At 39.3% G+C, this 12825-nt stretch overlaps 1 protein-coding gene across 1 annotated transcript in view; it reads left to right on the top strand.

Annotated features, from left to right (window-relative positions):
* Positions 1-417: 417 nt before the first annotated feature.
* USP18 (ubiquitin specific peptidase 18) overlaps positions 418-12825 on the top strand; it is a 50612-nt gene continuing 38204 nt past the window's right edge. Inside the window, exons 1-2 of the mRNA XM_042948383.1 lie at positions 418-673; positions 1750-1846. Of these exons, the coding sequence (XP_042804317.1) occupies positions 616-673; positions 1750-1846 (155 nt within the window). The 5' untranslated portion in view covers positions 418-615. The remainder of the gene's footprint in view (positions 674-1749; positions 1847-12825) is intronic.

Here is a 12825-nt window from a genome sequence, read left to right as displayed (position 1 = left end):
GTTGGAGGAGCCAGGACAGGCTTCCCAGGAAGTCAAGGGTATGTATAGCAAGGAGAGTCCTTATGAGCAGCCTTCAGGTGGTAGAATTGACAGTCCTCAATGATTGTTTGGGCTGGTGGTGAGGAGCAAGGAGACACCTAGGTTTCTGGTCTGGACCCCCTTGGTGAACGTTGTGCTCTTTTCCAGAATAGAGAACCTGGGGGAAAGAGTATATGGCAGTCTGGTCTGAAGAAGAAAAAATGGAAATGTGGGGGACAGAGGCAAGGAGTGTCTAGCCTAGCTGTCATTGCTAGCCCTAGAACTTTATAAGCCAAATGTTTCTTTCCCTCTAAGACTTGGCTGTTTGGAATCAGAACTGATCACATGAATATGCTTTCCCTCTTCTCTTACCTATCTATGGTGTGTTTTCACAGAGCTCCCACCAAAGCTGACTCATAAGAGCTCTTCCTGGAAGTGTGCAGTCCTGAAGACAGGCCAGACAGCTCATGGCCTGGGAATTTTGGAGTGATCAGTAAAGGGTCAGGTGTTGGGGTTCCTGAGGAAATTTGCCAGTGCATCCTGGCTGAGTCTCAGCATTTCTCAGCAGAACTCGTTGAGAAGAAGGAAGAAAACAATATGAAGAGGAAGAAGGAAGAGCTAAGGGAGCGCCTCAGTGCCTTGGACTGCCCTCATGGTCATTAGATCTCTCATATTTTTTCTCTTTTTCACTGCATAGAAATGCTTTGCTCATCTACTGTACCCTGAAGCAGTAAAGCTTTGTGTTTAATGACTCCTGATTTCTTGTGCCTTCATTTCTGCATCTGTAAAATAGGAATAATCATAGTACTGAGTGCATAAGGTTGTTGGGAGGGGTAAATGATATAATCTGTGGAAACTGCTTCAAACTAATGCTTAGCATATAGTAGCAGTCAGCATTAGTTCCTGCCTTTGCCGTTACACCTATGTGCTAGCCTGTCTTGAGGCAAGGTGCTCCTGCCAATTCAGGAGCTGAAATCTGTGATTACTTGCTGTCCCTGGATTTTTTTCTTAATGCCCTATCTCATATACACAAAAACCCTTTCCCCAGGAATGCTGAGATTAGTGGTATTCCCTCCCTCTTAAATTACTCACCTGTGTAGTCTGCTGAGCCCAAGATGGGTTGGGATAAGAGAGGTTGGTAGGTTGTTAGGAAAGTGCTGTTTTTTGTTTTTCTTATCTTTTTAAGTTCCTTTTGGCTTCTAGCCTCTGGAGATCAGCCTAGATTAGTGAATCTCCCCCAGAGATTTTTTTTTCTGATTTCCTTCAACCACATGGTAGGGACTGAGCAGGGGACTTTCCAGTGGAGTCTGAAATAGACTAGCTAAGAAATTACTCTTATCTCTGAGCTCCATAGGTGCCCATTCTGACTCTGTAAGGAACAACTTGAGTGGGAGGAACTCATAATGCTTCCAGTTATGCTTCCTATAATGTTTCTTTCTTTGCCTTTGCTCTTATAACAATTGCTTGTACTACTCATTTGACATTGAGTAATACTCTTTCTTGTGACAGCTCTCTTTTCCTATTAAGAGTTTTACTCCTGTTTCGCTTTTCAGAGTCCAATGCTTTATCTCTCCTCTCCAATTTGTTTGGATGCTCCTTAGTGAAATATTTGTACCTCTGAGAGTATTTTTCAGGATTTTATGTCCTTAGATCTTAGAAAAACATTTGATTTTTGTTAAATCCCGTAGCTTGCCCTTGTCCTCAGTATTTTTTTCCCTCTTTCTTATATAGGCCCGGTTGGTTTACACAACATTGGACAGACCTGCTGTCTTAACTCCCTTATTCAGGTATTAATTATGAATGTGGGCTTCACCAGGATATTGAAGAGGTAAGGCTGATAAACATGTGTATTTTACATTTTCAAATTCTCAATTTTTCACAGTGACTTTAAGTCTTCTTTTGAAAGTTGCCAGAGAAAAGAACTTGTTCTGCACATTCTAGAATACACACTATAATCACCTAAGATGTTTAAAAAGAAATATAAATGCCTGTTCCCACCACCAGATACTTGGTTTCAGATGGTCTGGGGTGGGGCTTAGGCATTAGACTCCCCAGGTGATTGTAAAGTGCAGCCAGGATTGACAGCCACTGATTTGGTTAAAACAGTGTTGGGACTAGACCAAATTCAGAGGAGTAAATCAATGAATAGGTCCTTGAGTCTCTCCATTGAGCCCTCTCAAACAGAACATGAACACACACAAAGTGTATATATATGTGTATATATATTTACATATGTATGTACTTTATCACACATTATTTTAAAAGATGTTTATTTACTAATTAATTTTGACAGAGAGCGTGAGCAGGGTAGGGGCAGAGAGAGAGAGGGTGAGAGAGAGAATCCCAAGCAGCGTGGAGCCAAATGCAGGGCTCAGACTCACGAACTGTGACATCATGACCTGCGCCAAAATCAAGAGTTGGACACTTAACCGACTGAGCCACCCCAGGCCCCCTGTAATTAGTTTTTTAATAAGGTTTTCTCTTGTCCCTAGACTCTTTTTTTAAAGTTTAAATTCTAGTTAGTTAACATACAGTGTAATATTAGTTTTAGGTATACAATATAGTGATTCAACACTTCCATACAACACCCTGTGCTTATCACAAATACACTCCTTAATCCCCTCACTTGTTTCACCCATTCCCCGGTCCCCACCTCCCATCTAGTAACCATCAGTTTGTTCTATGTAGTTAAGAGTCTGTTTCTTAGTTTCCCCTCTCTTTTTTCCCCTATGATTGTTTGTTTTGTTTCTTAAATACCACATATGAGTGAAATCATATGGTATTTGTCTTTGACTTATTTTCACGTAGCATAATACTCTGTAGCTCCGTGTTGCAAATGGGAAGATTTAATTATTTTTTATGGCTGAGTGATATTCCATCCTGTATGTATACCATATCTTCTTTATCCATTCATCAGTCAGACACCAGGGGAGTGTTTCCATAGTTTGGCTATTGTAGTTAATATTGCTATAAATATTGGGGTGTATATATCCCTTTGAATTAGTATTTTTGTATCTTTTGGGTAAATACCTAGTAGTGCAATAGCTGGAAGTTCTTTTTTAACTTTTTTTTTAATGTTTATTTTTGACAGAGAGAGAGAGAGAGAGAGAGAGAGAGAGAGAGAGAGAGAGAGAGACACAGGGCATGAGCGGGGGAGGGGCAGCGAGAGAGGGCGACACAGAATCCGAAGCAGGCTCCAGGCTCTGAGCTGTTAGCACAGAGCCCGACGTGGGGCTCAAACCCACAGACTGTGAGATCATGACCTGAGCCAAAGTCAGACACTCAACTGACTGAGCCACCCAGGCGCCCCTCTTTTGAGGAACCTCCATTGATTTCCACAGTAACTGTGTCAGTTTGCATTTCCACCAATAGTGCAGGAGGGCTCCTCTTTCTCCACATCCTTGCCAACACCTGTTGTGTTGTTGTTGTTGTTGATTTTAGCCATTCTGATAGGTGTGAAGTGATATCTCATAGTTTTGATTTATATTTCCCTGGTTATGAGTGATATTGAGCATTTTTTCATGTGTCTGTTGGCCATATGGATGTCTTCTTTGGAAAAATGTCAATTCATGTCTTCTGCCCGTTTTTAAATTGGATTATTTGTTTTTTGGATGTTGAATTTTATAAGTTCTTTATAGGTTTTGGATTCTAACCCTTTATTAGATATGTCATTTGCAAATATCTTTTCCCATTTCATAGAATGCCTTTTAGTTTTGTTGATTGTTTCCTTCACTGTGTGGAAGCTTTTTATTTTGATGAAGTCCCAACAGTTTATTTTTGCTTTTATTTCCTTTGACTCAAGTAGACCTATAGTATGAAGTTGCTATGGCTGATGTGAAAGAGATTACTGCTTGTGTTATCCCCTAGGATTTTAATGGCTTCAGGTCTCACGTTTACATTTTTACCACTTTGAATTTATTTTTGTGTGTGGTGTAAGAAAGTGGTCCAGTTTCATTCTTCCACATGTTGGTGTCCAGTTTTCCCAACAGCATTTGTTGAAGAGATTGTCTTTTTTCCATTGGATAGTCTTTCCTGCTTTGTCAAAGATTAATTAACCATATAGTTGTGGGTTTATTTTTGGGTTTTCTACTCTGTTCCACTGATCTATGTGTCCATTTTTGTGCTATTACCCTATTGTCTTGACCACTACAGCTTTGTAATATAAGTTGAAGTCCAGAATTGTGATGCCTCCAGCATTGCTTTTCTTTTCCAGGGAAAACTCCAAGAGTTTTCCAGGGTTGCTTTGGATATTCAGAGTCTTTTTGTGGTTACATACAAATTTTAGGATTGTTTGTTCTGGCTCTGTGAAAAATGCTGTTGGTATTTTGATAGGGATTGCATTAAATGTGTATATTGCATTGGGTAGTGTAGACATTTTCACAATATTTGTTCTTCCAATCCATGAACATGGAACGTTTTTCCATTTCTTTGTGTTCTTTTCAATTTCTTTTGCCAGTGTTGTATAGTTTTCAGAGTACAGAGTATAGGTCTTGCACCTCTTTGGTGCCTAGGTTTATTCCTAGGTATCTAGGAATCTAGGTGCAATTGTAAATGAGATTGAGTCCTTCATTTCTCTTTAGTTTTTTTTTAAGTTTATTTATTTATTTTGAGAGAGACAGAGACAGTGTGAGTGGGGGAAGGGGGGGGAGAGAGAGAGAGAGAGAGAGAAAGAGAGAGAGAGAGAGAGAGAGAGAGAGAGAGAGAGAGAGAGAAAATCCCAAGCAGGCTCCATGCTATCAGCACAGAGCCTGATGTAGAACTTGAACTCACAAAATCACGAGATCAAGACCTGAGCTGAAACCAAGATTCAGACACTTAACCAACTGAGCCACACAAGCACCCCTGTTTCTCTTTCTTCTGCTTTATTATTGGTGTATAGAAATGTAAAAGATTTCTGTATGTTGATTTTATATCCTGTGACTTTACTGAATTCGTGTATCAGTTCTAGCATTTTTTTTTTTTTGTGGAATCTTCAGGGTTTTCTATGTAGAGTGTCATATCATCTGCAAATGGTAAACGTTTGAATTCTCCCATGCCACTTTGGATGCCTTTTATTTCTTTGTGTTGTCTGATTGCTATGGCTAGGACTTCCAGTACTACATTGAATAACAGTGGTGAGAGTGGACATCCCTGTTGTTCCTGACCTTCTTCCTGACTGAGAGCTTTTCCTCACTGAGGATGATGCTAGCTGTGAGGTTTTCATATATGACCTTTATTATGTTGAAGTATGCTCCCTCTATCCCTACTTTGTTGAGGGTTTTTATCATGAATGGATGTTGTACTTTGTCAAATGCTTTTTCTGCATCTATTGAGAGGATCATATGGTTCTTATCCTTTCTTTTATTAGCGTTATTTATCACAATGATTGATTTGTAAATATTGAATCACCCTTGCCACCCAAGCATAAATCCCACTTGCTCACAGTGAATAATTCTTTTAATGTATTGTTGGATTTCATTTGCTAGTATTTTATTGAGGTTTGGATTCAGTTTGCTAGTATTTATTTTATTTGTATCCATGTTCATCAGGGTTAATAGCCTGTAGTTTGCTTTTTTTAGTGGTGTTTTTAGTGTCACAGTAGTGCTGGCCTCATAGAATGAATTTGGAAGTTTTCCTTCTTTTTCTATTTTCTGGGATTGTTTGAGAAGAATAGGTATTAACTCTTCTTTAAATGTTTCATAGAATTCACTTATGAAGCCATCTGATTCTAGATTTTTGTTTCTTGGGAGTTTTTTGATTATTTATTCAATTTCTTTGCAGGTTATTGGTCTGGGGGGAGGACAGAGAGAGAGAAAAAGAGAGAATCCCAAGCAGGCTCCTTGCTGTCAGTGCAGAGCCTGAACAGGGCTCCATCTCATGAACCATGAGATCATGACCTGAGCTGAAATCAAGAGTTGGACATTTAACCTACTGAGCCACCCAGCCACCCCCCACCCCCATTTGCCTTTTGTTACAGTCTTTGTTTTATAATCCAGTTTATCTGATACAGGTATTGCCACTCCAGCTTTCTTTTGACATTTATTTGCATGATAAATGTTTCTCCACCCCCTCACTTTCAATCTGTAGGTGTCTTTAGGTCTAAAATGAGTCTCTTGTAGGTAGCTTATAGATTGGTCTTGTTGTTGTTGTTTTTTAATCTATTCTAATATCTTAGGTCTTTTGATTGGGACATTTAGTCCATTTACATTCAAAGTAATTATTGATAGGTATTATTTATTGCCATTTTATGACTTGTTTTGTCATTGTTTCTGGAAGATTTTCTCTGATCTTGTCTTTGTCACTTTGGCCTCTTCTTTCTACTCAAAGAATTGTCTTTAATATTTCTTGCAGGGCTGGTTTAGCGGTCACAAACTACTTTAGTTTTTGTTTGTTGGGGAAACTCTTTATCTCTCCTTATATTCTGAATGGTAGCCTTGCTGGATAGAGTATTCTTGACTGCAGATATTTCCCATTCAGCACTTTGAATATATCATGCCCCTCCCTTCTGGCTTGCCAAGTTTATGTTGAAAAATCTCATGAGTTTCCCCTTGTAAGTTAATGACCTCTTTGGTCTTGCTGTTTTCAAGGTTTTTCTTTTTAATCATATTTTGCAAATTTAATTCCAGTATGTCTTGGTATTGGCCCCCTTTTGTTTATTTTGTTGGGAGTTCTCTGTGCCTCCTGGATATGGATGTCTGCTTCCTTCCCCAGATTAGGGAAGTTTTTAGCTATTTTTCACATACATGTTCTGTCACCCTTTCTCTCTCTTCTTCTGGGACTCCTATAATAAAATGGTATTACATTTGATGGAGTCTTCGAGTTCTATATCTATTCTCATGTTGCATAATTTTGCTTTTGTTCAGTTTCATTGCTTTCCTTTACTTTGTCATCTAGGTCATTAATTGTTCCTCTGTTTCTTGCAGCCTGCTGTTCGTTGCATCAGACATGTTTCTAATTTCATTTATTGCACTCTTCATCTCTGATTGATTCTTTTTTAACTCTTTTATCTCTGTAATAAGGGTCTCACTGATGTCTGTCATTTTTTTCTCAAACCTAGTGAATATCCTTATGATTATTGCTTTAAATTCTCCCTCAGGCATGTTACTTATATCTGTTTCACTTAGGTCTCTGGCTGTGGCCTTATCTTGTTATTTCATTTGGGATAAATTCCTCTGTCTTCCAATTGTGTCTAAATCTCTGCCTACTTCTCTGTGATAGAAAAGCCAGTTGTGTCTCCTCTTCCTGAAAGTAATGTCCTAATGAAGAGACGTCATGTAGTGACCAGGGCCTGCCACTTCAGGGAGTGTCTCTAGTGTATGCTGCATGCCACCTGCTGTTGTGTTTCAGCTGCTCTGTCTTTCAGGCCAGTTGTCTAAAAAGACTCTCCTTGCCTGCTATGGGCAATGTTATTCCCTGAATGTTGAGTTTTAGCTAGTTATGCTCTGGTCTGCTTGTGAAGTGAGGCCTGTCACCAACTGCACTGGAACTGAGGTCCTGCAGGACTCTCTGGTCAAGAGGTGTGGTGTGGGCAGAAGTTTGTGCTGGTCTTCTGGAGGAGGGGCCCACCACATTGGGACTGAGGCAAGAATGACTGAAAAGAGTTGTGTTACTGGAGATTGGGGGTGTGGGGCATGGTGTATGCAAGTTAGGCAGCTAGTGTTGGTGCTGTGCTGCCCCCCCATAGGTGGTTCTGTATTTCTGCTGAGGAGTGGGGGAGGGAAATGGCACAAGCTGGTCCTTTTACTCCCAGAGAAGTGTCCCTGTGAATGCTGCCTCTCGGAGATGCTCTCTGAGAAGAGTGAATAATCACCCCATTGTGTGCCCTAGGTGCTATTTATTTATTTATTTATTTATTTATTTATTTATTAGTATATGATATTTATTGTCACATTGGTTTCCATACAACACCCAGTGCTCATCCCAAAAGATACCCTCTTCAATACCCATCACCTCCCCACCCCTCCCTCCCACCCCCCATCAACCCTCAGTTTGTTCTCAGTTTTTAAGAGTGTCTTAAGCTTTGGCTCTCTCCCACTCTAACTTCTTTTTTTTTTTCCTTCCCCTTCCCCATGGGTTTCTGTTAGGTTTCTCAGGATCCACATAAGAGTGAAAACATATGGTATCTGTCTTTCTCTGTATGGCTTATTTCACTTAGCATCACACTTTCTAGTTCCATCCGCGTTGCTACGAAGGGCCAGATTTCATTCTTTCTCATTGCCACATAGTATTCCATTGTGTATACAAACCACAATTTCTTTATCCATTCATCAGTTGATGGACATTTAGGCTCTTTCCACAATTTGGCTATTGTTGAGACTGCTGCTATAAACATTGGGGTACAAGTGCCCCTATGCATCAGTACCCCTGTATCCCTTGGGTAAATTCCTAGCAGTGCTATTGCTGGGTCATAGGGTAGGTCAATTTTTAATTTTTTGAGGAACCTCCACACTGTTTTCCAGAGTGGCTGCACCAGTTTGCATTCCCACCAACAGTGCAAGAGTGTTCCCGTTTCTCCACATCCTCTCCAGCATCTATAGTCTCCTGATTTGTTCATTTTGGCCACTCTGACTGGCATGAGGTGATATCTGAGTGTGGTTTTGATTTGTATTTCCCTGATTAGGAGCGACATTGAGCATCTTTTCATGTGCCTGTTGGCCATCTGGATGTCTTCTTAGGAGAAGTGTCTATTCATGTTTTCTGCCCATTTCTTCACTGGATTATTTGTTTTTGGGGTGTGGAGTTTGGTGTGTTCTTTATAGATTTTGGATACTAGGCCTTTGTCCCATATGTCATTTGCAAATATCTTTTCCCATTCCGTTGGTTGCCTTTTCGTTTTGTTGGTTGTTTCCTTTGCTGTGCAGGAGCTTTTTATCTTCATGAGGTGCCAATAGTTCATTTTTGCTTTTAATTCCCTTGCCTTTGGGGATGTGTCAAGTAAGAAATTGCTGCAGCAGAGGTCAGAGGTTTTTTCCTGCTTTCTCCTCTAGGGTTTTGATGGTTTCCTGTCTCACATTCAGGTCCTTTATCCATTTTGAGTTTATTTTTGTGAATGGTGTAAGAAAGTGGTCTAGTTTCAACCTTCTGCATGTTGCTGTCCAGTTCTCCCAGCACCATTTGTTAAAGAGACTGTCTTTTTTCCATTGGATGTTCTTTCCTGCTTTGTCAAAGATTAGTTGGCCATACTTTTGTGGGTCTAGTTCTGGGGTTTCTATTCTATTCCATTGGTCTATGTGTCTGATTTTGTGCCAATACCATGCTGTCTTGATGATTACAGCTTTGTAGTAGAGGCTAAAGTCTGGGATTGTGATGCCTCCTGCTTTGGTCTTCTTCAAAATTACTTTGGCTATTCAGGGCCTTTTGTGGTTACTTATGAATTTTAGGATGGCTTATTCTAGCTTCGAGAAGAATGCTGGTGCAATTTTGATTGGGATTGCATTGAATGTGTAGATTGCTTTGGGTAGTATTGACATTTTAACAATATTTATTCTTCTAACCCATGAGCACGGAATGTTTTTCTGTTTCTTTTTATCTTCTTCAATTACCTTCATAAGCTTTCTATAGTTTTCAGCATACAGATCTGTTACATCTTTGGTTAGGTTTATTCCTAGGGATTTTATGCTTCTTGGTGCAATTGTGAATGGGATCAGTTTCTTTATTTGTCTTTCTGTTGCTTCATTATTAGTGTATAAGAATGCAACTGATTTCTGTACATTGATTTTGTATCCTGCAACTTTGCTGAATTCATGTATCAGTACTAGCAGAATTTTGGTGGAGTCTATCGGGTTTTCCATGTATAATATCATGTCATCTGCAAAAAGTGAAAGCTTGACTGAATCTTTGCCAATTTTGATGCCTTTGATTTCCTTTTGTTGTCTGATTGCTGATGCTAGATCTTCCAACACTATGTTAAACAACAGCTGTGAGAGTGGACATCCCTGTCGTGTTCCTGATCTCAGGGGTAAAGCTGTCAGTTTTTCCCCATTGAGGATGATATTAGCTGTGGGCTTTTCATAAATGGCTTTTATGATGTTTAAGTATGTTCCTTCTATCCCGCCTTTCTCGAGGGTTTTTATTAAGAAATGATGCTGAATTTTGTCAAATGCCTTCTCTGCATCGATTGACAGGATCATATGGGTCTTTTCTTTTCTTTTATTAATGTGATGTGTCACGTTGATTGATTTGTGAATGTTGAACCCTACCTGCATCCCAGGAATGAATCCCACTTGATCATGGTGAATAATTCTTTTTATATGCTGTTGAATTCGATTTGCTAGTGTCTTATTGAGATTTTTTGCATCCATATTCTTCAGGGATATTGGCCTGTAGTTCTCTTTTTTTACTGGGTCTCTGTCTGGTTTGGGAATCAAAGTAATACTGGCTTCATAGAATGAGTCTGGAAGTTTTCCTTCCCTTTCTATTTCTTGGAATAGCTTGAGAAGGATAGGTATTATCTCTGCTTTAAACGTCTGGTAGAATTCCCCAGGGAAGCCATCTGGTCCTGGACTCTTATTTGTTGGGAGATTTTTGATAACTGATTCAATTTCTTCGCTGGTTATGGGTCTGTTCAAGCTTTCTATTTCCTCCAGTTTGAGTTTTGGAAGTGTGTGGGTGTTTAGGAATTTGTCCATTTCTTCCAGGTTTGTCCAGTTTGTTGGCATATAATTTTTCATAGTATTCCCTGATAATTGCTTGTATTTCTGAGGGATTGGTTGTAATAATTCTATTTTCATTCATGGTTTTATTTATTTGGGTCCTCTCCCTTTTCTTTTTGAGAAGGCTGGCTAGAGGTTTATCTTTTTTGTTTATTTTTTCAAAAACCAACTCTTGGTTTCATTGATCTGCTCTACAGTTTTTTAGATTCTATCTTGTTTATTTCTGCTCTGATCTTTCTTATTTCTCTTCTTCTGCTGGGTTTTGGGGTGTCTTTGCTGTTCTGCTTCTATTTCCTTTAGGTGTGCTGTTAGATTTTGTATTTGGGATTTTTCTTGTTTCTTGAGATAGGCCTGGATTGCAATGTATTTTCCTCTCAGGACTGCCTTCGCCGCATCCCAAAGCATTTGGATTGTTGTATTTTCATTTTCATTTGTTTCCATATATTTTAAATTTCTTCTCTAATTGCCTGGTTGACCCATTCATTCTTTAGTTGGGTGTTTTTTAACCTCCATGCTTTTGGAGGTTTTCCAGACTTTTTCCTGTGGTTGATTTCAAGCTTCATACGATTGTGGTCCAAAAGTATGCATGATCTCAATTCTTGTATACTTTTGAAGGCTGTTTTGTGACCCAGTATGTGATCTATCTTGGAGAATGTTCCATGTGCACTCGAGAAGAAAGTATATTCTGTTGCCTTGGGGTACAGAGTTCTAAGTATATCTGTCAAGTCCATCTGATCCAATGTAGCATTCAGGGGTCTTGTTTCTTTATTGACCATGTGTCTAGATGATCTATCCATTGTTGTAAGTGGGGTATTAAAGTCCCCTGCAATTACCACATTCTTGTCAATAAGGTTGATTATGTTTGTAAGTAATTGTTTTATATATTTGGGGACTCCCGTATTCAGCGCATAGACATTTATAATTGTTAGTTCTTCTTGATGGATAGACCCTGTAATTATTATATAATGCCCTTCTTCATCTCTTGTTACAGCCTTTAATTTAAAGTCTAGTTTGTCTTATGTAAGTATGGCTACTCCAGCTTTCTTTCGACTTTCAGTAGCATGATAAATAGTTCACCATCCCCTCACTTTCAATCTGAAAGTGTCCTCAGGTCTAAAATGAGTCTCTTGTAGACAGCAAATAGATGGGTCTTGTTTTTTTATCCATTCTGATACCCTATGTCTTTTGTTTGGTTCATTTAGTCCATTTACATTCAGTGTTACAGAAAGATGTGGGTTTAGAGTCATTGTGATGTCTGTAGGTTTCATGCTTATAGCGATGTCTGGTACTTTGTCTCACAGGATCCCCCTTAGGATCTCTTGTAGGGCTGGTTTAGTGGTGATGAATTCCTTCAGTTTTTGTTTGTTTGGGAAAACGTTTATCTCTCCTTCTATTCTAAATGACAGATTTGCTGGGTAGAGGATTCTCGGCTGCATATTTTTTTCTGTTCATCACATTGAAGATTTCCTGCCATTCCTTTCTGGCCTGCCAAGTTTCAGAAGAGAGATCCGTCACTAGTCTTATCGGTCTCCCTTTATATGTTAGAGCACGTTTATCCCTAGCTGCTTTCAGAATTTTCTCTTTATCCTTGTATTTTGCCAGTTTCACTATGACATGTCGTGCAGAAGATCGATTCAAGTCACGTCTGAAGGGAGTTCTCTGTGCCTCTTGGATTTCAATGCCTTTTTCCTTCCCCAGTTCAGGGAAGTTCTCAGCTATTATTTCTTCAAGTACACCTTCAGCACCTTTCCCTCTCTCTTCCTCCTCTGGAATACCAATTATGCATAGATTATTTCTCTTTACTGCATCACTTAGTTCTCTAATTTTCCTGTCATACTCCTAGATTTTTTTATCTCTCTTTTTCTCAGCTTCTTCTTTTTCCATAATTTTATCTTGTAGTTCACCTATTCTCTCCTCTACCTCTTCAATCCGAGGTGTGGTCGTCTCCATTTTATTTTGCAGCTCATTAATAGCATTTTTAAGCTCCTCCTGGCTGTTCCTTAGTCCCTTGATCTCTGTAGCAATAGATTCTCTGCTGTCCTCTATACTGTTTTCAAGCCCAGCGATTAATTTTATGACTATTACTCTAAATTCATTTTCTGTTATATTGTTTAAATCGTTTTTGATCAGTTCATTAGCTGTCGTTATTTCCTGGAGGTTTTTTTGAGGGGAATTC

The sequence above is a fragment of the Panthera leo genome, chromosome B4, assembly GCF_018350215.1.
Source record: "Panthera leo isolate Ple1 chromosome B4, P.leo_Ple1_pat1.1, whole genome shotgun sequence".
NCBI classification, from domain to species: Eukaryota; Metazoa; Chordata; class Mammalia; order Carnivora; family Felidae; genus Panthera; species Panthera leo.
Note: the sequence above shows the minus strand (reverse complement) of the source record. Positions and strands in the feature narration are given on the sequence as shown.